Below are 25,345 nucleotides of genomic sequence, written 5' to 3' on the forward strand. Positions count from 1 at the left end.
ATGTCAGTTAACATCTACCCCTTCCCTCCCCCCTCACATTCTCACACACACACACATACACACAAACTCTTCCATCCAAATAATACTGTTCCAGCTTTTTACTTTTGGCCTCTTTCAGACAGGACATAAATAAGCCTAATTTGGTGTCTAAATTTGGAGAAGGCCAATCTCAATATTTATAAATTGATTCAAAACACATTGTAGACCCTGGAACTCCATAGATATGACCTGCCTGCAATCAGTCTTGTTTTCTTGCCTCAATAAACTTATCTCATATAGATAGCCTTCCACACCCCAGCCCCACCTAAATCCCCCCACTCCCTTTGTTGTACAAGTTACACCTGTCCAAGGCAGACGTAACTTGTGCATGCCGGCTTGCCATCCCCCGGCACAGGCTGCAGTGCCAGAGGACTCGGGACTGCCCCCGAACTGTCGCCACATCCCTGGACCCGCCCCGAACCACCCCTGACCCCGAACACGCCCCCAGACCCCCCCCCCCCCGCCGGACTGCCAACACGCCCGGACATGCCCCTCCCGCCCCTTTTACGAAGCCCCAGGACTTACGCGCGTCCTGGGGCTTTGCGCTCACCGGTGGCCTATGCCATCAAGCCCAGCATCCTGTTTCCAACAGTGGCCAATCCAGGCCATAAGAACCTGGCAAGTACCCAAAAGCTAAGTCTGTTCCATGTTACCATTGCTAGTAATAGCAGTGGCTATTTTCTAAGTCAACTCAATTAATAGCAGGTAATGGATTTCTCCTCCAAGAACTTATCAAATTCCAGAGTTTAATTGTCCATTGAGTGAAAAAGAACTTTCTCCGATTAATTTTAAATGTGCCACACGCTAACTTCATGGAGTGCCCCCTACTCTTTCTATTATCCGAAAGAGTAAATAACCGATTCACATCTACCCGTTCTAGACCTCTCATGATTTTAAACTCCTCTATCATATCCCCCCTCAGCCGTCTCATCTCCAAGCTGAAAAGTCCTAACCTCTTTAGTCTTTCCTCATAGGGGAGCTGTTCCATTCCCCTTATCATTTTGGTAGCCCTTCTCTGTACCTTCTCCATCGCAATTATATCTTTTTTGAGATTCGGCGACCAGAATTGTACACAGTATTCAAAGTGCGGTCTCACCATGGAGCGATACAGAGGCATTATGACATTTTCTGTTTTATTCACCATTCCCTTTCTAATAATTCCCAACATTCTGTTTGCTTTTTTGACTACTGCACCACACTGAACTGATGATTTCAATGTGTTTTCCACTATGACGCCTAGATCTCTTTCTTGGGTAGTAGCACCTAATATGGAACCTAACATTGTGTAATTATAGCATGGGTTATTTTTCCCTATATGCATCACCTTGCAATTATCCACATTAAATTTCATCTGCCATTTTGATGTCCAATTTTCTAGACTCACAAGGTCTTCCTGCAATTTATCACAATCTGCTTGTGATTTAACTACTCTGAACAATTTTGTATCATCTGCAAATTTGATTATCTCACTTATCATATTTCTTTCCAGATCATTTATAAATATATTGAAAAGTAAGGATCCCAATACAGATCCCTGAGGCACTCCACTGCCCACTCCCTTCCACTGAGAAAATTGTCCATTTAATCCTACTCTATGTTTCCTGTCTTTTAGCCAGTTTGTAATCCATGAAAGGACATCACCACCTATCCCATGACTTTTTACTTTTCCTAGAAGCCTCTCATGAGGAACTTTGTCAAACACCGTCTGAAAATCCAAGTACACTACATCTACCGGTTCACCTTTATCCACATGTTTATTAACGCTGTCAAAAAAGTGAAGCAGATTTGTGAGGCATGACTTGCCTTGGGTAAAGCCATGCTAACTTTGTTCCATTAAACCATGTCTTTCTACATGTTCTGTGATTTTGATGTTTAGAACACTTTCCACTATTTTTCCTGGCCTTGAAGTCAGGCTAACTGGTCTGTAGTTTCCTGGATCGCCCCTGGAGCCCTTTTAAATATTGGGGTTACATTAGCTATCCTCCAGTCTTCAGGTACAATGGATGATTTTAATAATAGGTTACAAATTTTTACTAATAGGTCTGAAATTTCATTTTTCAGTTCCTTCAGAACTTTAGGGTGTATACCATCTGGTCTAGGTGATTTACTACTCTTCAGTTTGTCAATCAGGCCTACCACATCTTCTAGGTTCACTGTGATTTCGTTCAGTCCATCTGAATCATTACCCATGAAAACCTTCTCCAGTATGGGTACCTCCCCAACATCCTCTTCAGTAAACACTGAAGCAAAGAAATCATTTAATCTTTCCGCGATGGCCTTATCTTCTCTAAGGGCTTGATTTTAAAAAGCATTTACTCACTTAAAACTGGATTTTACTCGAGTAAATGCACTTTACTCGTGTAAGTGGGTTTTTGAAAATTGCTACAATATATGCCATGAATTGTCCATAGGATTTGCTCACGTAAGTGTCCTTAACTCAAGTAAATGACTTTTGAAAATTGCTACAATAGCAGTTACATTTATACGTGTAAATCCTTATGAAAATTACCCCCTAAGTGCCCCTTTGACTCCTCGATCATGTAACAGTCCAACTGACTCCCCCACAAGCTTTCTGCTTCGGATATATTTAAAAATGTTTTTACTGTGGGTTTTTGCCTCTATGGCCAACTTCTTTTCAAATTCTCTCTTAGCCTGTCTTATCAATGTTTTACATTTAACTTGCCAACGTTTATGCATTATCCTATTTTCTTCTGTTGGATCCTTCTTCCAATTTTGAATGAAGATCTTTTGGCTAAAATAGCTTCTTTTACCTCCTTTTAACCATGCCGATGAGATGATCCTGTATACACTATCCCAGAGTGGTGGAAAGAAAGGTGGGGAAGAGCAGGAAGAGGACGTGCAAGAGATAGGGAGGAGGTAGAGAGGATGGGGGAGAGCAGAGAGAGGGGCTGCAGGAAAGAGGGAGGAGGGAGGGAGACTGGGGAAGAGCCACCTCTGACTGTTGCCATCTACCACACCTCCCCTGAATGCAGAGGCTGAGTCCGCCTGTCCTGAGACATGGGGGCCACTGGGGATATTTATATTGTAGGCAGTAGCTTCCTACAGCAATTTGACTTCTGTGAAAGGAGCTCCTCATCCTCACTGTATGATTTAAATGTGGGATATATAAAGTACCAGAGAAAACAAATGTGTGCTGAGTTGACATTCAAGTGGTTGGGTGCAAACAAATAAATGTTAGATAACTAGAAAAAGAGAGAACATCTCATCCCGTATTCAAATTATAAAAAGTCCTTTTAATCTGGGATAGTCCAAAACAAAGTCTTTGAATAATATATTATATTAAGCAACCATTATTCAAAGACTTTGTTTTGGACTATCCATGATTATAAAAGGATTTTTTATAATTTGAATAACTTTCTTAGTTATTTAACATTTATTTGTTTGCATGCAACTACCTTGAATGTCAATGCAGCACACATTTGTTTTCTCTGGTACTTTCCACTTGTGTGTTTCTGCACACTGGTCCACTTAATTTTGGGGTATATAAAGTATAAAATATAAATTAGATAAAGTACATTTTACACACACTAAACCCCAGCCTATTTTCTATTACTTGCTTTTTCAACAAAAAGTGTTGAAAACAAGTTAGTGCCAATTCAGATTTTCACCGTGAAAGGTGGTGCTATTGGGCGTGCTACTGGCGGCGATAATGGGTCTTACCTTATCACCGCCAGTGAAGTTACCACCATGTCTGCCTCCTTGCCGCCATGACTCCTCCCCTTCCGGCCCCAACATCGCCCCCGGAAACCTATTGCACGCGTACGATAGGCTTACAAAATAACCCCCTAAGAGAGAGAGGTTTGTTTGGTGCCACCAGAAGACATCAACCACGTCTTGCTGTCAACCACATATCATGCTGTCTACAAAGAACAGCATTTACAGTAAGCAAATTTGTTTTTGCTGCCTATACTTGCATCTAATTTTCAAAGAGAAACTACCTGGATAGTTTCTCCTTGAAAATTTCCTAGTGTAAACACCTGAGTATTTTGCACCTATTTGTGCAGATGATCAAGGAGGGAGGGATATAATAGCTAGCGTACTTTTAGAAATACATGTGCTGTTTCCAGCTTAAACACACAACCAGGAATGCCTTTTTTTAACCTGGCTAAAAGTATGCATGCCATGGAAGCCCACACATCATTTTAATTGGGAAAAGGAGGGCAATCAGACAGACTAATTTGCCCTGATGAATTGCTATGTGCCTGAGTAAATGACTTTAACAGTTACCCTCCATGTGCCTCAGCATGGTGTTAAAGGGCACTATGTTGCTAAGTGGTGCTGTCTTTTTGGGGAGATGTTAAATCAAGAGCCCATTTACTCTGAACATTAATGGGTAAAACTTTCTGGCTGCCCGCTTTGGGGCAGAATCTGCAGGTACTTTTTAACCTATTGTCATTGCACCACATTTCAAAGAGAAAATATGCATACTGGTATATACTTTTCCTTTGAAACTTGCTACATTTGCAAAGTAGCTCAAACCTTCGTGCCTACTCTTTGTGTGGGTAGATTTGCTCTTTAAATAACATGCATGCATTTTAAAATACAAACTATATGCATCACTTTTTGATCCCACTCAAATCACGACCCCAGGAAAGCCTTCACTACATACAAATGAAATGATGCGCGTTGTGGAACAAAGCACAAATTTGTAGCCATATTGATGGAGGGCAATTTTCAGTCACTCAATTAAATTGCTATTTACCCATGTAAATGGCTTTGCAAATTGTCCTCTAAAGATCTATCAATTCTTTTGCAAGAATATAGATGCTATGTCTGGTTTCACGGCTAAATTCTAACACAAGCTGAAGCAATTTAAATGTATGCAAAAACATTTTTTTTTATTCTTTGTTAAATATATGTATTCTTTATTAAACATTTTAGAGCACTCTGGTTAAAGAAGCTATAGAAATACTTCAATAAAAGTGATCACAAATCAGAAGCCTTGCGACCTCCATTGAACTGTTATTTTTAGCATTTTTGTTATAGAAATAAGTCAAATCAATTATACACATGTATTACTAACAAATAGATTTTGACATCGGGGTTGGAGTAAATAATACATAATACATGCCATTATTAGATACTGTAATCCATAGGATTAGTTTCGACAGAATATCATAAAAGCAGCAGGCATTAACACCACAGTGCAGAACTTTCTTTCCAAGTCCGAATTAGCTGTTTATTCCATGTGCTGTACTGCAATTGGGTTGATTCATGGATAAAGTAGATGTAACCTTGGAAAAGAAAGAACATATTTAAAAACAAAATGAATGAAGGCAATTCTTAAGGGGCTGCATCCATTGTATTCTCTCATTTGGCATTTCCTGAAACTCCTTTTTAAACAGCAGCACATGTCAAAAAATGCATTCCATCATTCCCCATTCTAACAGCACCTTCAACTTCACTAAAAATGGCTTTGCTAGGGGACAGAAAGAATCAGTGGACTGGCACAGGATAAGTAAAGAAAAACAAACAGAGGAGTTTGGAAGAGGTGATACTTTTGAATGACTAACACTTTAGAGACTACAAAAATAAAAATAAAATCAGTCATCTTCAGTGCTATCAGTTGAACTATTTTCCTGCAGCCTCAGTAGGTAGATAAGGCACTGAAATTGGTTTTCAGGTTTATAAACATCAAAGAGAATGACCAGACTAATCCTCAAAATCGAGCACAACAAACCATTGCATATAGTCATAAAGTTAAAAAGAGGAGGCGGGAGAAGAATAGGAAAAAGCTGTAATTTTTAGAATTACTACATGATCATTTAGTATTACTAATATCTTAAGAAATTTTTGTCTCTCTGCAAACTTTTTAACCTGAGCCTTGCCAAGTCTCAATGCTTATGCTTTTTCCAAGATCTTGTGATACCCGGAATTTTATGTTGTCAAGCAATGGCAGTTTATATAAAATATCATTCCAGGATTTTAAGGCAAGTTTAGTCTTCTAAGATTCAGTTGTTATTAAACAATAATAAAATTGAAAATTACCATTCTGCTGGTATGCCGCATCGATTCTATTCCCAATTCCTGGAAATTCAGATTCTATTAATCTCGGGAAACCCTCTTCCATAGTTTGACTTTCTTCATCATAGCTATAGTGAAGTGAAAAATAAAAAAGCCATTATGATAAAGATGATATGATTCATAGTATAGCAGTCCTATATATACAGTAACTGTTAAGACTGCAGACCAAAACGTTATCACGTTAACTATCTTTTTATAATGTCTGACTTTTTTTTGGTTTGGTTCGTATATTTTCTGTGCATTTTCTGACTGAATTAAATTTGTTTCTTTAATTCTGATTTTTGAGTCATTCATTTCATCAAATTGTGCACATAATTTATCAAAACAAATGACCTGAAAAAGTGATCTGAATTTCCAGAATGTGTCGAGTTTTGGTTAAGGTTGCAACAAACTGAACCAAAAAATTGATTCATTCAGATCAATTTTAAGTTTCAAAGTATCCAAATGCATATCCCTATCATTTAAGATCAAGAAAGATTCTTTCCATGACCTCACCAATTCCATACCTCCAGCACTCATCTCCAGTGAAAAACAGCGTTTTTCCTGTTGTCTCATCATGAACTGCAGCATCTACTTTCTCCAAGGTTTTTGGAAATCCAAATTCAGTAATGTTCTTTGGGTAACCTTTGATAATATTATGTCCATCGATGGTCCAAAAATATCCTCCTATTAGAAAAATTGAATTTTGTGGAAAATCATCTTTTTTGTGTATGGTCTGCATCAAATACATTGAAATAGAAGCATAAATAGAATGGACATTCTAAGATTACTGGCATAAAGTTTCAAAATCCCAGAATGCATCCAGGTTCTTTTAAAATACAAAATTGTAGGCATAAAAAGTGGAAGCATAATTCATCTTGAGTAGGGCGACATGTACTGATATGTATTGGCCCTTCAGTTTCCATTAACCTTACTTTTATTTATATTTTACGCTGTAACAACTACTGAATTTTAGAAAATTCATAAAACAATAAAGAAAAAAAGCATTATATATTCATCTATTTAGGATGATAGAAAACCAAAGAGGAAGATCACTTGGATAAGGATAAGATGAAGAGAAATTTGGATAAGGAGCCATTTACTACAAGCAGTCAAGCTTCTACACCTGGCAGGTGAAATAAATCCTTAGCAGCATAGACTAGGAAAACTTGGTATACTGGATGGGCTGATTGGCCATTATCTTCTGTCATCTACTATGTCACTATGGGCCGGATTTTAAAAGGTATGCATGAGCACACAAATCTACGCCTGATTTTATAACATGCGCGCGCAGCCGTGCGCATGTTATAAAATCCAGGGTCGGCGCGCACAAGAGAGTGCACAATTGTGCAACTTGCGTGCGCCGAACCACACAGCCTTCCTCCGTTCCCTCCCTTTCCCTACCTAACCTGCCCCCCAGCCCTACCTAAACCCCCCTTACCTTTATCCTATAAGTTGAGCCATATGTTGTGCGCCCCGGCTGACAGCCAGCCCACAATCCCAGGCACAGCGGGCTGTGCCTGGAGGCTCTGGCCCCATCCCGCCCCTTTTTTCAAGCCCCAGGACATATGCGCGGCACCGAGCCTATGCAAAATAGGCTCGGCTCGCGTAACCCCCCCATGCGTGTAAATCCAGCCGGATTTACGTGCACAAGGCTTTTAAAATCTGCCCCTATGCTTCTAGCAACATCAGTCAGAAATTCATGGTAAGAACATAAGAACATGCCATACTGGGTCAGACCAAGGGTCTATCAAGCCCAGCATCCTGTTTCCAACAGTGGCCAATCCAGGCCATAAGAACCTGGCAAGTACCTAAAAACTAAGTCTATTCCATGTTACCGTTGCTAGTAATAGCGGCGATTATTATCTAAGTCAACTTAATTAATAGCAGGTAATGGACTTCTCGTCCAAGAACTTATCCAATCCTTTTTTAAACACAGCTATACTAACTGCACTAACCACATCTTCTGGCAACAAATTCCAGAGTTTAATTGTGCGTTGAGTGAAAAAGAACTTTCTCCAATTAGTTTTAAATGTGCCACATGCTAACTTCCTGGCGTGCCCCCTAGTCTTTCTATTATCCGAAAGAAATTGCAGGTATCACCATTTTTATAATGGTAGTTAAGTTGCGTGGTACCGGATGACATTAATGGAGAAAGACAGAAGAAAACCATAGCTTACATTTGATTCTCAGTGTTTGAAGAGAGAATAATGAAAGGCCAAATGCAGACCACCATAAACTGGCAGATCATCATTGATAATCTGTAGACTGTCCACGATTTCCAAATTAATCTGCTGCAATTTAGCAATATGCAATGTATATTTAATCCATTTCAGGTACTAATTTTACTTGACATTTCTAATTTGCATGGTATAATTACTGTTCATAGCTGATGGTTGCTCTCCAAATCCCTAGCATTTTAAGCACATGAGAGTCTATCTACTGGGTCTGAGTTTCTAGCAAAATCAGTGGATCGCTGCCAAAGTGCAATAAAATCTCCAGCAGAGATCAGACAGCACTTGAAGAGAATGGGATTCATATATATTTATGTCTTGGAGAAAATTAAGTTCATTGCTTTGGGAAAAAAATTAATCAGAAAATTTAATCTACCATCCAAGCCACATTAAACTTTTATCACAATGCATGTGAAATGAGTTTCAAAACTTTTCTAATTGAAAGTCATTTATCAGTTAAAAACTAGTTCCTACACTCAATTACTTTTAAGTTTATATGAGGACTTACTATATTTTGTAGAAATAATGAAAATATATAGTACTCTGTGAAGAACAAGCTGCTGCAGCTGGGCAGAGGGAGACTTCTGCTACTGGCAGCAATGTTCCCTCTAAGGATTGGGTTGCTGTGATCAAAAATTTTTGGTTTCATTACTTGTGAGCATTATGTTCTTTAATGCAAAAAGCCTATCAATTTTATGCTCACACAACCCAGTCCTTAGAGGGAATATTGGAGCAGCATGCACACAAACTCTCTCACATACACACACTAACACATTTGCATATTCACTCTCATATTCTTTCACACACATACATGCTCATTCTCACAAACTCACACACACACACACAAACACTCATTCTCCTCATTCATTTCCCAGACTCTCCCTCACATGCACTTTCACTCAATTATCCTCCCTTTCCACATATGCTCATCTCAGTAACTGCAAACCCTTCACTGCCAAACACTTTGAGAAGTAACACAAACCCCCTCAGGACTCAAACAGCAGCAGCCTTATCTATGACATGGCAGCAATGCAAATATCATACCATGCCTTAGAACACTAATACACCACCTACTAGGATTAAAAGAGCAAAGCCCTACAGAAAAACTACATGCCAGCAGAATTACTGCACCTCAGTCACACATGCAGAACACAGACAGAACTTTATCCAATACAGAATAAGGGACTACAAATTAGAAACAGAAACATACAGACAAAAATAAAATGGAAAGCCCGAAAAACCAGACTCTGAACAGTGGAATATTGAAGAAAGAACAAAATACAAATATGTAACGCACATTCCCAAAGACAGCATATGCCAATAACTAAAAATTCAAAATATAATTTTTTTTACCTTTGTTGTTTGATCTTATTTTTCTAATCAATTGGTCCCAGGGGTTTTTTTTTCCATGTTCCCTTTCTCAGTCTTTTCCCAATTCCTTTTACAAGATCTCTTTTTTTCTTTCTCCACTTGTCTTCTTCCCTTCTTCCCTCCATCCACATCCACACACTGGCAGTCACACACACTGTCTCTCACCCAGCCACACACACACTCAGGCTCTCACCCAGCCAACCCACTCCCACACACACACACAGGCTCTCAAACTCCACCTCCACTCACACAGCCTCTCACCCACCCACAAACACCCACCCAGGCTCTCAGCCAGCCAACCCACTCCCACACACACACACAGGCTCTCAAACTCCACCTCCACGCACACAGCCTCTCACCCACCCAGAAACACACACCCAGGCTCTCAGCCACCTACAGGCTCTTATCTTCCTCCCCACATACACGCACAGGCAGACATCTACACACAGGCAGACACCTACACACAGGCAGTCACACATACACCCCCCACCGACATGATCTCACCCAGCCACACACACACACACTCAAGATCTTACCCAACCTCACACACACCAGTGCCATAGTTGCCTGCAGAAGAAGGATCCTAGCCAGTCCCCTCCACATGGATGCACTGATGCAATTCTGCTGATAAAGGGACCAAGAGAGAGCACGGGGAAGAGGAGGAGCTACTATGGGCCACAGCTGCCACAGAAGGAGGCTTTGGAATGAGGACAGAAAGCGGTGCAGCAGGGGCCGCCACCTGGGAGGAAAATGCTTGAAAGATATTTGTTTAATATGAGAGGGGAATGTTGCTGGTTTCTGGGGAGGGACAAAAAGGGATGTTAGTGGTGAAGGGGGGAAAGGAGGATGCTAGTGACTGGTGTCAAGGAGAGAGAGCAGGAAATACTGATAATGACTGGAGGGGAGACGGGAACAGAAAGGAGGACACTCAGGGTGGGGAGCAGGAAAGGAATACTGGTACTGGCCGGGAAGGGAAAGGGGGAGTCAGAGAAAGGAATACTGGTACTGGCCTGGAAGGGAAAGGGGGAGTCAGAGAAAAGTAGACTGGTGCTGGCCTGGAAGGGAAAGGGGGAGTCAGAGAAAGGAATACTGGTACTGGCCTGGAAGGGAAAGGGGGAGTCAGAGAAAAGTAGACTGGTGCTGGCTTTGAGGGAGCGGGAGGCATTGATGAATTAGGGGAAAGAGAGGGGGGTGTTGGTAGAGGGATGAAGGGGGAACAGAGATGAGGATACTGGTGCTGGCCTGGGCAGGCCCGGTGAAAGTACTAGGAAAATGCCTAAAGTGCCCCAGTCCCAGGATCAGGCTGGCTCTAATCAGGCTGATTGCCATCTCACTGGTGCCTGTGGCAGGCCAGAGAGGAAGAGAGGCAGACTTACAGCAGGATGTAGGCAGCAATAGGGCTGCTTAGGCACATATCTCCAACCCCTATCCCCCTTGCTGCTGAGTCAATGTCATACTTAGGGGCCAGGAGGCCCTCGAGTGCACAGATGCAGCGGAGAAGCAAGTGCTACCTGCTTCATTCACACTCAGGCATGACAGGAGCAAAAGCAGAGTGGCATGGGAAGGAGATGAAGATGAAGCTTCTTGCAGGCAGTGCAGCAGCTTCTTTTCTTGTACTGCCTAGGATCAACAGTGTGAGGCTGGACTGCAGCTGCTGGTGTGAGAGCCTGTGTATGTAAGAGAGCATGTGTGTGAGGGGAAGAGAGAGAGATTTGTGTATGTATATTTGTGACAAAGAGGTAGAGAGAACATATGTGTGTGAAGAGAGAGAGTTTGTGTGTGTGTAAGTATATGGGAGGTGGAGAGAGAGCATGTATGTCTGCGTGAGAGATAGAGAACGCATGTTTTGTGCATGTTGGGGCAAGAGGAGAAAGTTTGTGCACACATATCCACAACTGGAAATCAAAAGTTCCCAGGTATGGAAATCTGGGGATTTTTTAAAATCAATAATAGTTTTAATTATTTGCAGCTGTTTGTCTTTGCTGTTTTGAAATATATTTGGGGACATTTTTTAATAATTGATTACGAGTTTTTAATTATTGGATGTTATTCTATTGGTCAGCTGTTTTGAAATTCTTTTATATCTCATGTAACAAGGATTAAGAGTTAGTTCTTGTGGAGGTTAAGGATCACATTCTTATAGATCTGAGGGTCACATTTTGGGACCAAGGTCACATTTGTGTCTACTTAGAGATTATAATAAGAATAGTGCTGTTTTAAATTTAAAAAAAAATGTAAGAGTCCTCCAGCTTGTGGTGATGTGTTGTGTACAGGGTGATGGTGCCTTTTTTACACTTGGCCATAGGTGCCAAACTGCCTGGCTACAGCTCTGACACATATATATACATACACAGTCTCTTACCCACCCACCCTAATACACACACAGGTTCTTATACAGCTTCTCTCACACACATACACACACACATAGTCTCTCACCCACACATACACAGAATCTCATCCACCCAGTCATCGTTACTAGAAAAAATACTTTTGAGTCAGGTCTTTCAGTGTCACTCTACACAGAGGCTCAAAAGGTGCTGCACACAAACCTCAGAGGACCAGATTAAGGCTCCAGGAAGGACAAACTCTCCTAACTGGAGGCCGCAAATTCCTAGTCCCTCTAAGGAACCTGACAACATCCAGATGAGCTGCAATAGCAGAATCCCCGATCTTGCCCCGAAGGCAGCCCAAGGCCACCACTTGAACTCTAAGGGAGCTAGAAGATAAGCTTCTAGCGAAACGTATCTTGCAGAAAGGACAAAATATCGGGAATGGAGGACACAAATTCCATGAGTAGCACACCAGGACTCGAACACATTCCATACTCTAACTGTCTCCTGGCTTGCAATAAGGTGGTGACGACAGATTCTGGATAACCTTTACGCCTCTACCTCCACCTCTCAAAAGCTATGCAACTAGACAAAAGTGAGTGGCCTGGTCTGAAAATATGGGACTCTGACGTAGAAGGCCCTTCAGATGACTGAAACGAATTGGCCAATCCACCGCCAAGTTGATGAGATCCATGAACTAAGAATGCCACGGCCACTCCGGCATGACCAATATCACTTTCCTGTGATGTTTCGCTATGCAACGCAATACTTTGCCCACCAACGGCCAAGGGGGAAACATATAAAGTAGGACCCCCCCCACCCCCCCGAGGCCAAGGTAGAACTAGAGCGTTGACACCCTCAGCTCCGTGCTGTCACCTTCTACTGAAGAAACAAAACGCTTTGGAATTCTGACGAGTCACCATTAAATCCACATGAGGAGACCCCCCAACAACTTCTGATGAGCTGCATCACGGCTTCTGATAATTCCAACTCGCCTGGATCTAACTGAGTCAGACTTAGGAAATCCACTTGGACATTTTCGACCCAGGCTATGTAAAATGCCGCTATTCCCTCTAGGTGGGATTCCGCCCAATGAATTAAGACTTGACCTTCCCAAGCTACTGATTGACTCTTGGTTCTGCCCTGCTGATTGATATATGCTACTGTCATCACGTTGTCAGAAAGAATCCTCACTGAGCAACCTTTCACTAATGGGAAGAACTCCTTCAAGGCTAGATAGACCACCCTAGTCTCCAAACAGTTGATAGACCATGCAGATTCTCTCTCAGACCAGATACCCTGGACTGAATGATGTTGACAAACTGCTCCCCAGCCAGAGAGATTGGCATCGATAGTAACTATCACCCAGTCCGAAACTTCGAGGTTCATCCCATGAACCAGATTGGGAGTCTGAAGCCACCAAGATAGACTGTCTCTGGCCACACCCTCGAGAGGTAACAGCAAAATAAATTCCTCTGAGATGGGCTTCCAACGTGCCAAAAGCATCCTCTTTAATGGCCTCAAATGGAAAAACACCAATGGAACCAATTCCAAGGTCGAAGTCATGAATCCCAGAACCTATAAATAATTCCACACTTTGGGAACTCGCAACTTCAACGACCGGTGGACCCAATTCTGCAGATTGAACACTCTCTCCTCTGAGAGATATAACCTGCTGATTCAAGTATCAAAGTGAGTGCCCAAGTAAGAACATAAGAACATAAGAAAATGCCATACTGGGTCAGACCAAGGGTCCATCAAGCCCAGCATCCTGTTTCCAACAGTGGCCAATCCAGGCCATAAGAACCTGGCAAGTACCCAAAAACTAAGTCTATTCCATGTAACCATTGCTAATGGCAGTGGCTATTCTCTAAGTGAACTTAATAGCAGGTAATGGACTTCTCCTCCAAGAACTTATCCAATCCTTTTTTAAACACAGCTATACTAACTGCACTAACCACATTCTCTGGCAACAAATTCCAGAGTTTAATTGTGCGTTGAGTAAAAAAGAACTTTCTCTGATTAGTTTTAAATGTGCCCCATGCTAACTTCATGGAGTGCCCCCTAGTCTTTCTACTATCCGAAAAAGTAAATAACCGATTCACATCTACCCGTTTTAGACCTCTCATGATTTTAAACACCTCTATCATATCCCCCCTCAGTCGTCTCTTCTCCAAGCTGAAAAGTCCTAACCTCTTTAGTCTTTCCTCATAGGGGAGTTGTTCCATTCCCCTTATCATTTTGGTAGCCCTTCTCTGTACCTTCTCCATCGCAATTATATCTTTTTTGAGATGCGGCGACCAGTACTCCAAGGACTGAGTTGGAGTCAAATGACTCTTTGCCAGGTTCACCACCCAGCCGAGAGGCTGAAGAACCTCGAACTCTGATGACCGACTGACGATGGAGAACTTCTGATTTTGCCCTGATAAGCCAGTCATCCAGATATGGGTGCACCAGGATTCCCTCCTTCCAGAGCACTGCCACCACCACCACCATCACCTTGATGAAGGAGCGTGGTGCTCTGGCTAAACCGAAAGGAAGGGCCCGAAACTGAAAATGGTGGCCTAACACCATGAAGTAGAGAAAGCATTGGGAGTCTGGATGGATCAGAATATGCAGATAGGCTTCCGTGAGATCGAAGGAAGCCAAAATCTCCCTCTTGCAAACAGCTGTGATCATGGAATGCAAGGTCCCCATCCGAAAGCGAGGAACTTTGAGGGCGGCATTCATTTTCTTCAAATTGAGGATAGGATGAAACATACCCTCTTTCTCAGAAAATAGATGGAGTAGCGCCCCATGTGAACCTCCGCAGAGGGACTCCCCAGCTCTGGAGATGCGCTAGGGTCTCCCAAACTGTCAACTGTTTGCTCACTGGACCATAGGGAGAAATTAGAAACAGTTCTCGAACGGGTCGAGAAAATTCTAAAACGTATCCGTCTTTTACCACACTGAGAACACACTGGTCCTGCGTATTCTAGGCCCACTCGTCATAAAATTGAGTTAAGCGACCTCCTATAATAGGAATGACAGAGTGAACCGACCTCGCCTCATTGCGAGGACTTGCCACCAGTCGCTGATCCCCCTGCGGTCCCTCAGAATGGTCTTTGAGCCTCATGAAAGTACTGCCCCCAAGACTGTCCTTGAGTAGAGAATGGTCTCTGAGAGGCAAGCGGAGCCCTTGCTGGCCTAGGTCTCCTATCAGAATGAAACCAAGACTGAACCTGAAAGAATCTCTTAGCTTTAGGCTTATCTTCTGGCAAACGGAGCGGCTTATTATCACCCAAAGATTGAATCAGCTGCTCAAGGTCTTCCCCAAACATAAAGTGACCTTTGAAAGGTAAGGAGCCCAACTGCACCTTTGAGGAAACGTCCACCGACCAATTACGCAGCCAGAGTAATCTCCTGGCTGCCATTGCTGAAGCCATAGCTCTAGAAGTATGAACCAAATCATAGAGCACATCTGGCCCTAAAGCCACAGCCGCCTTGACCCGCTTAGCTGTGTCTGCATATTCCCCCGCCGCCGGAAGGTGCTCCTGCATTTGTTGCACCCAGCGGAGGCACTCACGCTGCATGAAACTTGAGCAAATCGCAGCCTGTAAGCCCAAAGGTGAAACCTCAAAACTCTGCTTGAGGTGAACCTCTAACTTACGATCTTGCATATCCTTTAACGCCACAGATCCAATCATGGGAATAGTGGTTCTCTTAGTCATGGCGGACACCACTGCATCCACCTTCGGGAGAGCAAAACATTCCAAATCCTCCTCAGGAAGAGCATAAAGCTTTCCCATGGTCCTAGCAACTTTCAGACCAGCATCGGACGTCCTCCACTCCATGTCCACCAACTTCCTAACCGACTTATGGAATGGGAATGACCCCATACCACATCAAGGACCAGATCAGCTCCTTCAGAATCCTCATTGCTCTGAGGCATCTTAACTCCTAACACTTGAAAGGCTAATGGTAGCAACACCTCCAATTCCTCCCTTTTAAACAAGCGGACCTCCTTTGGGTACTTGGGCTCTGGAAAAGAAATCCCCAGGTCATCCCCCAGGGAGGTATTCCCAGTCGCCGGATCAACCGGACCCCCCGGAATCCCCTGGTCAGACTCTTCCCTCGTGTCTCTGGGAGCCTGTCGAGATCCCTGAGAGCCCTGTCCCAGCAGATCGAGCAGTCTGTGAGCCAAGGGCATTGCGGGCCTGCTCCTCTGGACCAGACCAGAACCAGCCCCCAAGGATCCACCCGACTGAGCCTGAATAGAAGCAACCCCCACTGCACCCCTGGGCTATGCCTGAATGGACTTGGCCAAAGGCAGTGCATGAGTGGGCTGCTGGCTGGCCAAAAAAGCATCATGCATTAATAGCACAAATTTAGGGGAAAACATCCTCACTGTCCCAGCCCCATCAGGACTAACAGTAGAATCAGTAGAGACAGGCAAAACCGTGGCCTCCTCCTCTTCCCCCCCCCCCCCCCCCCCAAGTGACAGCCAAGTCAGACCGGGCCAGGGACAAACATGGAGGACCCTGCCCCATGGTGCAGGAACTGCCGCTGAAAAATCCAAGATGGCCGCTGTTCCCACAGCATCTTCGGAAGAAGCACCAAGGTCAGAGCTCTGGCCAAAAATAGTAGCGCACTCGCCCGAGCCGTGACACTGCTTCACGGGTGCAAGAGCCGCAGAGGAGCCCTCCCCATCTTCCAAACAAGAAGCGCAGAGACCTGCCCAATTCAGCCATGAGCGCGCCGAGCTGCACACCCTGCATGCAGCACCATGAGCCATGCTGGTAAAGGGGGGCCAGGAGGGAAACACTTAGCAATACCCAGAAATCACCCTGAAAACAGTTCCCCCCGGAACAGAGCCAATCTTACCGGCAAATGGAGGAGGAGGTCGCCCGCACCGCTGTGCTGCCTGTTCAGCCCTTCGAATTAAAGTTTTCTTTTTTTTTTTCTTTTTTTTAACTTTGTTGGTAGAAGACACTGAGACTGAAAGCCTGAATCAGGCAGTCTCAGGAACAGGGGGAACTCAAACCAACAAACTCCCCTGGAGCCTGCAGCTGCCTAAGTGGCCTCGTGAGGGGAGAGATCAGCTCAACCAGATGTACCCCCCACGGGTGCACAGAATGGCACACAAAAGGGTGACAATCTCTGGCCTATCCACCTCAACCAGACATGGAAGGACCCTTAAATAATCCTAAACAAACCAAAAAGACCCCCTCCCCCCCCCCCCCCCAGGAAAAAGGCTCAAAAGAAATACAGTCGTAGAAAAAAAATTCAGAACTGCAGGTTACACATCCTCTGCCATCTCCTGGAGACAGAGAAATTCTGAGGAACTGCAGGTGGCACTGGGGTTTATGAGGCAGTGTCAGTAAATCTTTCTCTGTCTCCATCTGCTGGCAGGGATGAATAACCCAGCAGTCTGGACTGATCCAGGTACGTACAGGGAACGTGTGCTGAGAACTCCTGCTGCATAATTTTACTTCTGCTATGGATGACGTGTAAGTTATAAAACAAAAAAATATAGGAAGATCAGAGGGATTTTAAAGGTCAGGGCTAACAGGAGAGAAGGAAAGTTATTATACTAGGAGGGTTTGGAAGTCCTTATCTCTTAATTGGGCAAACTGGAAACAAACTGGGAAGACTGGCAATGGTGTTAGCGCACGTGCCTTTTAAATTCCCCCTACTTACGTGGAAGAAGTGGCATTTGCATGCACAGGCATGTATCCACTTAAAATTGAGCGCACATGTGCGCATGGTCAACATATTTTATAACATATGCATATAGAAACATAGAAACATAGAAACATAGAAATGACGGCAGAAGAAGACCAACCGGTCCATCCAGTCTGCCCAGCAAGCCTTACACTTATTTTTTCTCATACTTAACTGTTTCTCTTGGCTCTTAGTAACCTTATGTTCTAATTCCCTTTTCACCCCCACTATTAATGTAGAGAGCAGTGATGGAGCTGCTTCCAAGTGAAATATTAAGTTTGATTAGTTGGGTAAGCGGCAGCATAGCTCTCTGCCATGAAGCAGAGGGCAATGCTGGAAATGTGTGAAGTATCAGTTTTTCTTTTCCCCTGTCATTGAAGCAGGGAGTCATGCCGGACATGCACCGAAAGTGAAGCATGCCTTGAAAGTCACATTAACTATCATCAAATATTGAAAAGCCTAATAATTGGTAATACCTATAGCCCATGAACCCATCCCTGTTTTTTTCCTTTTTTTTTTTTTTAATTGGGAGATGGATGCCCTTCATCCTTCTACTCTGTGAAGGTGGACACCTACCACCAGCCACTGGCATCCCGCTCCATTAATGCCTCTGTGGCTACTGCAGCTCCATGCAGTGTTTTACTACCTGCTCTTTATATGCGTCCTCTAGAACTGATGGATCCCATCCCTGTTTTTTTTTTTATTATTTATTTAATTGGGAGATGACAGCCCTCCATCCTTCCGCTCCGTGAAGGTGGACACCTACCACTGGCCACTGGCATCCCACTCCGTGAATGCCTCTGTGGCTACTGCCGCTCTGTGCAGTATTTTACTACCTGCTCTTTATATGGACACCTACCACTGGCCACTGGCATCCCGCTCCGTGAATGCCTCTGTGGCTACTGTCGCTCCATGCAGTATTTTACTACCTGCTCTTTATATGTGTCCTCTAGACCTGATGGATCCCATCCCTGTTTTGTTTTTTGTTTTTTTTTATTTAATTGGGAGATGACAGCCCTACATCCTTCCGCTCCATGAAGGTGGACACCTACCACTGGCCACTGGCATCCCGCTCGTCTGTTATGCACGTCTGTTATATGCACGTCTGTTATAAAATAGCTGCATCCCTGGGCGCAGACCAATAAACACATGCACATGTGTGCCCACACGCCACTTTGAAAGTTACCGTTGATACGAGTACACTATGGACCACTATTCAAGCACGTTCAGCACTATTTAGTCGGTTAAGCGGGACTTATGCAGCTAAGTAGCGGCTGCTGAATATGCGCCTACGTTTAGCGGCCACCTCTTAGTCATATAAGTCCCTTATATGCCTAAAAGTTATACGCACAAAAAGTAGGCGGGTACTGGTGGATCAGGGGCAGAGCAAGTTAGCTGCATAAGTATATATGTAAGTTTAGATGCCCCATAGAGCAGGTCTAAACTTAGCTGGGTAGACTTAGCAAACTAAGGGGTCATTTTCTATCGGTATCGCATGCAAAAAGGGTGGCCAAGAATAAACAGACAAATTTTGATAGGGAGTCGGGGAGGAGTCAGTACCGGAAGAGGAGGAGTCGGGTCGGGGCTGACGTGGCAGTAACTTCGCTAGCTGCGATAAGGTAAGACCCGTTATCACCGCCAGTAGTGCGCCCAATAGCGCTACCTTTCACAGTGGCGCTATTGGATGCGAAAACCAGCAGCGATAACACAGTGGCGGCGCGATCACTGCCGGCTTTCGCAGGCCTGCCCCCCCACTTTGCCCCCCAGCCCCCGTTACCGCGGGATTCAGTAAGCTGTGCGCCATAAGAAAATCCAGGCCTAAGTGCGTATAAGTGCTGCTGAATGTATATTGTATCTTAGCTGGATACGTTCTAACCAGCTAGTTACTTACACAGCCAGCTTTGAATATCTATCCCTATATAAACAAATGTTACTGATGTGTCTTAGCTTTCCTCAAAACAATCCTCAATGCCAAATTTGTTCTGTCTCCTTATTCTTTGTGTGGACGTTGGTGGCTAAGAATAAACAGACAAATTTTGGCATTGAAGGTTCTTTTGAAGATTAGTTACAAATTACCCCTCGAACACCAAACAAGACTGGATATTTTGTTCATGTGTCTCAACTTTCAACATGAAAAATATACTTGTGTATTTACACAATACATTTTTATAAAACTACTTAAGCATGTAAGCATTCCATTTGAACCGAATATTAATGCTACTCACCATTAAATATAAATATAGTATCCTTACTAGGGTATTGATAAGCAGCATCTATCTTGTTTGGAAGATTGGGCCAAAATGCATTGATGATTGACACTTTTTCTTTAGTCATCTGAGGGTGGTAATTCCAGAAAAATCTAATGAAAATGCATTTAAAATGTGTTAGCATTTAATTCCAGTAGATCAAGATCGAGATGATAATCTTCTTGCACTGGACTTTTTCCTTGGTCCAACTCTATGCTGCGTATTTATATAGCAGTACATACTTTGCAATCTTCTCAGAGAGGCCTACTTGACATGCCCACTATTCATCATGCTTGACAGGAGGAGACATGTAAGAGGATGTTTTCTGTGGCAGCACCCATTCTATGGAACTCACTTCTGCAGGAATTGCGACTACTAACATGCACCAAAAGCTTCAACATATCTTTAAAAACATATTTCTTTAGGCAGGCGTTTCTGTTACCTGACGTTTACTTTTTGCTTTGGGAGATGGGGCTGATCTGCTTTGTCTTGTTATCTATGTTGATTACTTTTTTACTTTTGCTTTTATGATTACATATGAGATATTGTTAGCCCCCTAGAGTCCTGGCATTTGCAGCATATAATTGGCAATCAATCAATCAATCAATCAATAAATAAATAAATGTTTTCTATCTCTTTTTCATCTACATGATAACAGAATATCCTACACACAGAGTAGCAGGCCACAGCTTTTCTTTTTACTCAAATTATTCTCTCACATCATATTTTTATTATTATTTTTTTACTTATTTGAAATTTATAAACCATCAATTCCAAGGCCCTAGGCAGTGAACAAAGCATAAACACACATATTTAAAATGACAAAATAATAAACAGGCAAATAAAAGCAGGCAAAGATAAAAGCAACAGACAGCTGCTGCTAGAATGTCAGATCATCAGACATCTTAGCTCAAAATTTTTATTTATTTATTTATTTATTAGCTTTTATATATCGACATTCGTGGGTATTTATTTTATTTATTTTATTTAAGGGTTTTTTATATACCGGGGCACGTTAAAAACATCACCCCGGTTCACAATGTAACATAACATAGCAACAGGCTTTACAATAATTTAGAGTAGGAAGAAACATTGAGGCAACTAATTCAACTTGAGACAGGTGGTTACATATTCACATATTTTAACTATTCACAAGGTGACAGGTGGTTACATATTCATGCCGGTTTACAATATAACTTAAGGAGGAAATTACAAAAAACCAGGGTGGGGGAAGAGAGAGCAGATAGGATGAGAGAAGGGGCGAGAGAAGAGAGGGAAAAACAGGAAGAGGAGAAAAGGAACAGTACTTGATGGAAAACAACAGAAGAACATAATAAGTAACATTGCAAATTATACACTCAATAAGGGACTGTATCACAAAGACATACATCAAAATAACTGTATCACAAACATACATCAAAATGACTGTATTACAAAGAAGATACTACTCAAAAGAAATAAGATTTTAGCATGGCTGCAGCAGATTATAACTATGTGTAACTAACTAACATGTCTCACCTGTCTTGAAAGATGAGTAGCCCACCATGTGATTCTGTAATTGCATCCACTGGCCGGTCTGGATCACACCTCCATGCAATTCTGTGACTCTCAAATGGAATATTTCCACCTAAAATCAAGAAAACAAGAACAGTTATTCTCTTTCGGGCCGATTCAATATAAAGTGCAGGAGAGCCAGCGCTCCATGTTGAGCACCCGCTCTCCCGACACGAGCCCGGGCACCTCTCCTGGGCGTGCTATTCTCTATTTAAATTAGGACCCGCACATTTTACTTTCAGTATCCCGGGCGACTAACTAATAGGTTCATCAACATGCATTTGCATGTGATGAGCACTCTTAGTTTTTGCGAGTAATTAGGGGTAATAGACGCGCGTCGAAAACGCGTGGCCAAATGGGTGCTAAACGGTGCGCTCTGCTGAGCGCACCATACTGAATTGGCCTGCTTGTTACTCTTTTTACTTTAAGTAAAAAGAAAAATACAATCTGTATTTCATATTGGTATTCTGCTTTAGGTGGAAAGACAAAAAAAATCCAGGTGACTGGTAGAAACTTGTGTTTCAGTCTTGCAGCGAAGGACACCTGGGTTGTAGTCTCCTGCCCATCAGAGTCACTAGGGTACCAGCACATGGCAGAGATGACATACTTAGGGCAGGGGTGCTCAAACTAGTCCTCGCACCCCCTCCCCTTTAGGATATTCCTAATGAATATGCAGGAGAAATAGTTGCATACATAGGAGATAATGCATGCAAATAAATCTCTTGCATATTAATTAGAGAGATCCTGAAAACCTGACTGGCTAGGGGGGCAGCCCAAGGACCGGTTTGAGCAACTCGGACTTAGGCTAGGGTTGCTAACAACTCCACATCATAAAGGACAGGCTAATCCAGTTCTGGTTTTACTCTACTGTATGCATGGACTTGCTGTTCTGAGTTCCTTAAGAAATGGAGCACTGCACCTCCATGCTTGCAATAAGATGAAACCAGAACTGGCTCAGACTGCATCTTACAATATGGACTTGTTGGAAACCATAACCCAGGGGAGAAGGAAAAGATTTCCAATACAAGCACTGCTGGTGCTAGAGTAGCACTGAAAGTTTAAGCCCCGGATATCTCAGATTTGATCCTAAGGGCCAGAAATAGGTCTGGATCTCATGACATTTGTACTGAATATTTATCAGATCTGTCTGCATAGGAATCAGTTCTGTGGGTGCTTGAGCACCCCCAATATCAGATCTGCTTCTCATGTTTCCTCTTCAGTATCCGGGACCCGAAGCAGCTGATAAGGGAAGAGAGATTGACGGAGGCGAATCAGGATATTTGGGGTGATCCAGCACCCATGGAGCTGGTGCACTGACTATGTATATTTGTGTATTCTTGGTCTAAGAACCAAGTTATCTTGGTCTAAGAACCAAGTTATTAAGTTACATATTTTGATTATTCTGAAAATCAGTCCCACATGCGAACTTCAAAATTTAGAGTTGTTGTATACTGGTTAAGCCTCAAAGGAGATCTGATTTCTGAAAGGGCATGAAATCACCTAGGAAATTGTCTTTAAAACATGAGAGAGAAAATGGGTAAAGAGAGAAAATAAGTAAGATAATCTTTTTATCCTCAATAGGCACTAGCTTTAGCAAATCTTAATATTTGGGAAAATCCTCTTCCTAAAACATATCCAGCATGAGTTTAAAAAATTAAAAAGATAACTTGCACATTCTACAGTTAGACTTTAATTGTCATAGTGATAGAGGGTATTACACTGCTTACATTTTATTTATTTTTTATATAACAACATTCAATCTGAGATATCACATCGGTTTATATTCAGGTACTGTAGTAGGTATTTCTCTAACCTCAGAAGGCTTATAATCTAAGTTTTGTAACTGAGGCAATGGAGGGTAGAAGTGACTTGCCCAAGGTCACAAGGAGCGACAGCTGGTCTCGAATGCTGGTCTCCTGGTGCAAAGCCCACTGCTCTAACCACTTGGCTAGTCCTCCTCGCACTAGGCATATTTTAGCAGCAGCCTTAAGTAGAAAAATGCAACTTTTTCTACAGCAAAAGGAAATCATGCAGAGTTTTTCATTGCTTTAACTCATGTTAATTGCAAAAATATCACCATAAATCACTGCAAGTTCTGCCAAATTTCATAGCGAAATGCCTTAATGTGTGTTAAATTCTGCGGTAATTCACTACAACTTGCAGCATTTTCATTCTACAGTTTAGCATGACTCAGGGCCAGTGGAAGCACTAGATTAACCAGGAAGGTAACCTAGAGCTTTATGGTTTTGGGGGCAATAGCGCTGCACTGCATCAGTCCATACACTAGTGCAGGGTGATGCCTGCTGGCCTGACCCACCAGATAAATAAGACCAGGCATCTCTGCCCCACACTTTCAAGATCCCACTAATCTTTTCTTCTCCTGAAAAGGCACATGAAGTCTGAAACGTTTCAGTCTTTACTGGTCCTTAAAAAGATACCGCAACCTACAGACACCTGATTTGGGGAAAATTCACAAACTGAAATTGTAACATTTTATAGATCTTTAGGCATTAGTACTAAATTATAATAGAGTGCAGTGCTAAGGGGAAACCTATGATAAAGGGCCCAAAGACTAATCCACTTACTGGGTGCACCAGTAATTCACCAGAATGTATATAATGTGTACATAAGAAACTTCATTTTCAGTTGTTGTTTTTTTCCCTGGCAATTTTTCAGTATTTATTATAACCAACCAAATGGCAGAATCTCCGTGGGAAAAAATGACTCCTTCCCCTCTCACCCCCCCCCCCCCCCCCCCCCCCCGCACATTCATGATTTTCTCCTGGTTTTGTATTAAACACTGATAAATTCTTGGGAAAAATAAAATAAAAACTGAAAACAAAAGTCTCTACCTGTATAGGAGGTTCAGAACCAATGTAATAAGGTCACTGTCTCTAAAGACTATAAACTATTAGAGCCTAATGGTAGTCTGAGCAGATTTTACCGCATATATATATATATTTTTTTTCTTTCTTTTTCACTCTCCATTTTTGAAGCACCGTCCTACACAGACAGCATACCCAGGTGGCTCTGAAGCACCCTGGCCAGTCTGAGGGCTAGAGGAACCCATCTGAGGCACGCTCTCAGCAATGCTCTTTGGCCAGCTAGGGGCACCACAGAATGCCCAGAGACACCCGAGGTATGGATCTGGGTCTCACGTGCCACAGCACACAGCACTAGCACCTGAGCTACAGGGCCAGCCCGTACCACATTCATCTAAATGCTATCTCACATGAACAAACAAAACAGCTACTCAAGAATGAAAAAAAAAAGGACGCATAGGTACCATAGAGAGCTTGGATCCCTTGGACATCATCTTTAGCAAGAGTAAAGTTGTCCGAATCAGTGTACGTGTAAAGTGGATACATCAGAGCTTCTGGATCACTGGAGTGCCCCAGTCCCAAAGAGTGGCCAAGCTCATGGACAGCAACAACAAACAAATTGTATTCTGTGTGAGGGGAAAGCAAATCTAAAAGTAATCACAGCAGCTCCACAAAGAAGTAGTTGTAAGGCAGTCTTCATCTGATTATGTGATTGGGTGAATAAAAAATATCAACACTCCTTACTGTCTCATGAATGAATCATTCTTTTAACAATTAAACTTTCATGTAGCAATGTACAGTAGACTTGTTTTATAGTCCATTACTATGCAGCCTTAGGCACTGGGGATCCATATTTATTAGAATGGCAAAAGCCAAAGTTATCCAGGTAAAGTTATCCAGAATAACTTTAGCTGAACATTAAGTGGGACAAGACTCTCACAGAATATACAGTTAAAGTTATCCAGGTAACTGTACCCAGATAACCTCAGCCACAGTGCTGCAAGTACATGGGTAAAGTTATC

At 42.7% G+C, this 25,345-nt stretch overlaps 1 protein-coding gene across 1 annotated transcript in view; it reads right to left on the reverse strand.

Annotated features, from left to right (window-relative positions):
* Positions 1-4,929: 4,929 nt before the first annotated feature.
* LOC115091500 (collagenase 3-like) overlaps positions 4,930-25,345 on the reverse strand; it is a 30,309-nt gene continuing 9,893 nt past the window's right edge. Inside the window, exons 5-10 of the mRNA XM_029601713.1 lie at positions 24,788-24,949; positions 21,466-21,574; positions 19,927-20,060; positions 6,591-6,750; positions 6,049-6,152; positions 4,930-5,294 (exon numbers count right to left, since the gene is read on the reverse strand). Of these exons, the coding sequence (XP_029457573.1) occupies positions 5,194-5,294; positions 6,049-6,152; positions 6,591-6,750; positions 19,927-20,060; positions 21,466-21,574; positions 24,788-24,949 (770 nt within the window). The 3' untranslated portion in view covers positions 4,930-5,193. The remainder of the gene's footprint in view (positions 5,295-6,048; positions 6,153-6,590; positions 6,751-19,926; positions 20,061-21,465; positions 21,575-24,787; positions 24,950-25,345) is intronic.

Source organism: Rhinatrema bivittatum, chromosome 5, assembly GCF_901001135.1.
Source record: "Rhinatrema bivittatum chromosome 5, aRhiBiv1.1, whole genome shotgun sequence".
Taxonomy (NCBI): domain Eukaryota; kingdom Metazoa; phylum Chordata; class Amphibia; order Gymnophiona; family Rhinatrematidae; genus Rhinatrema; species Rhinatrema bivittatum.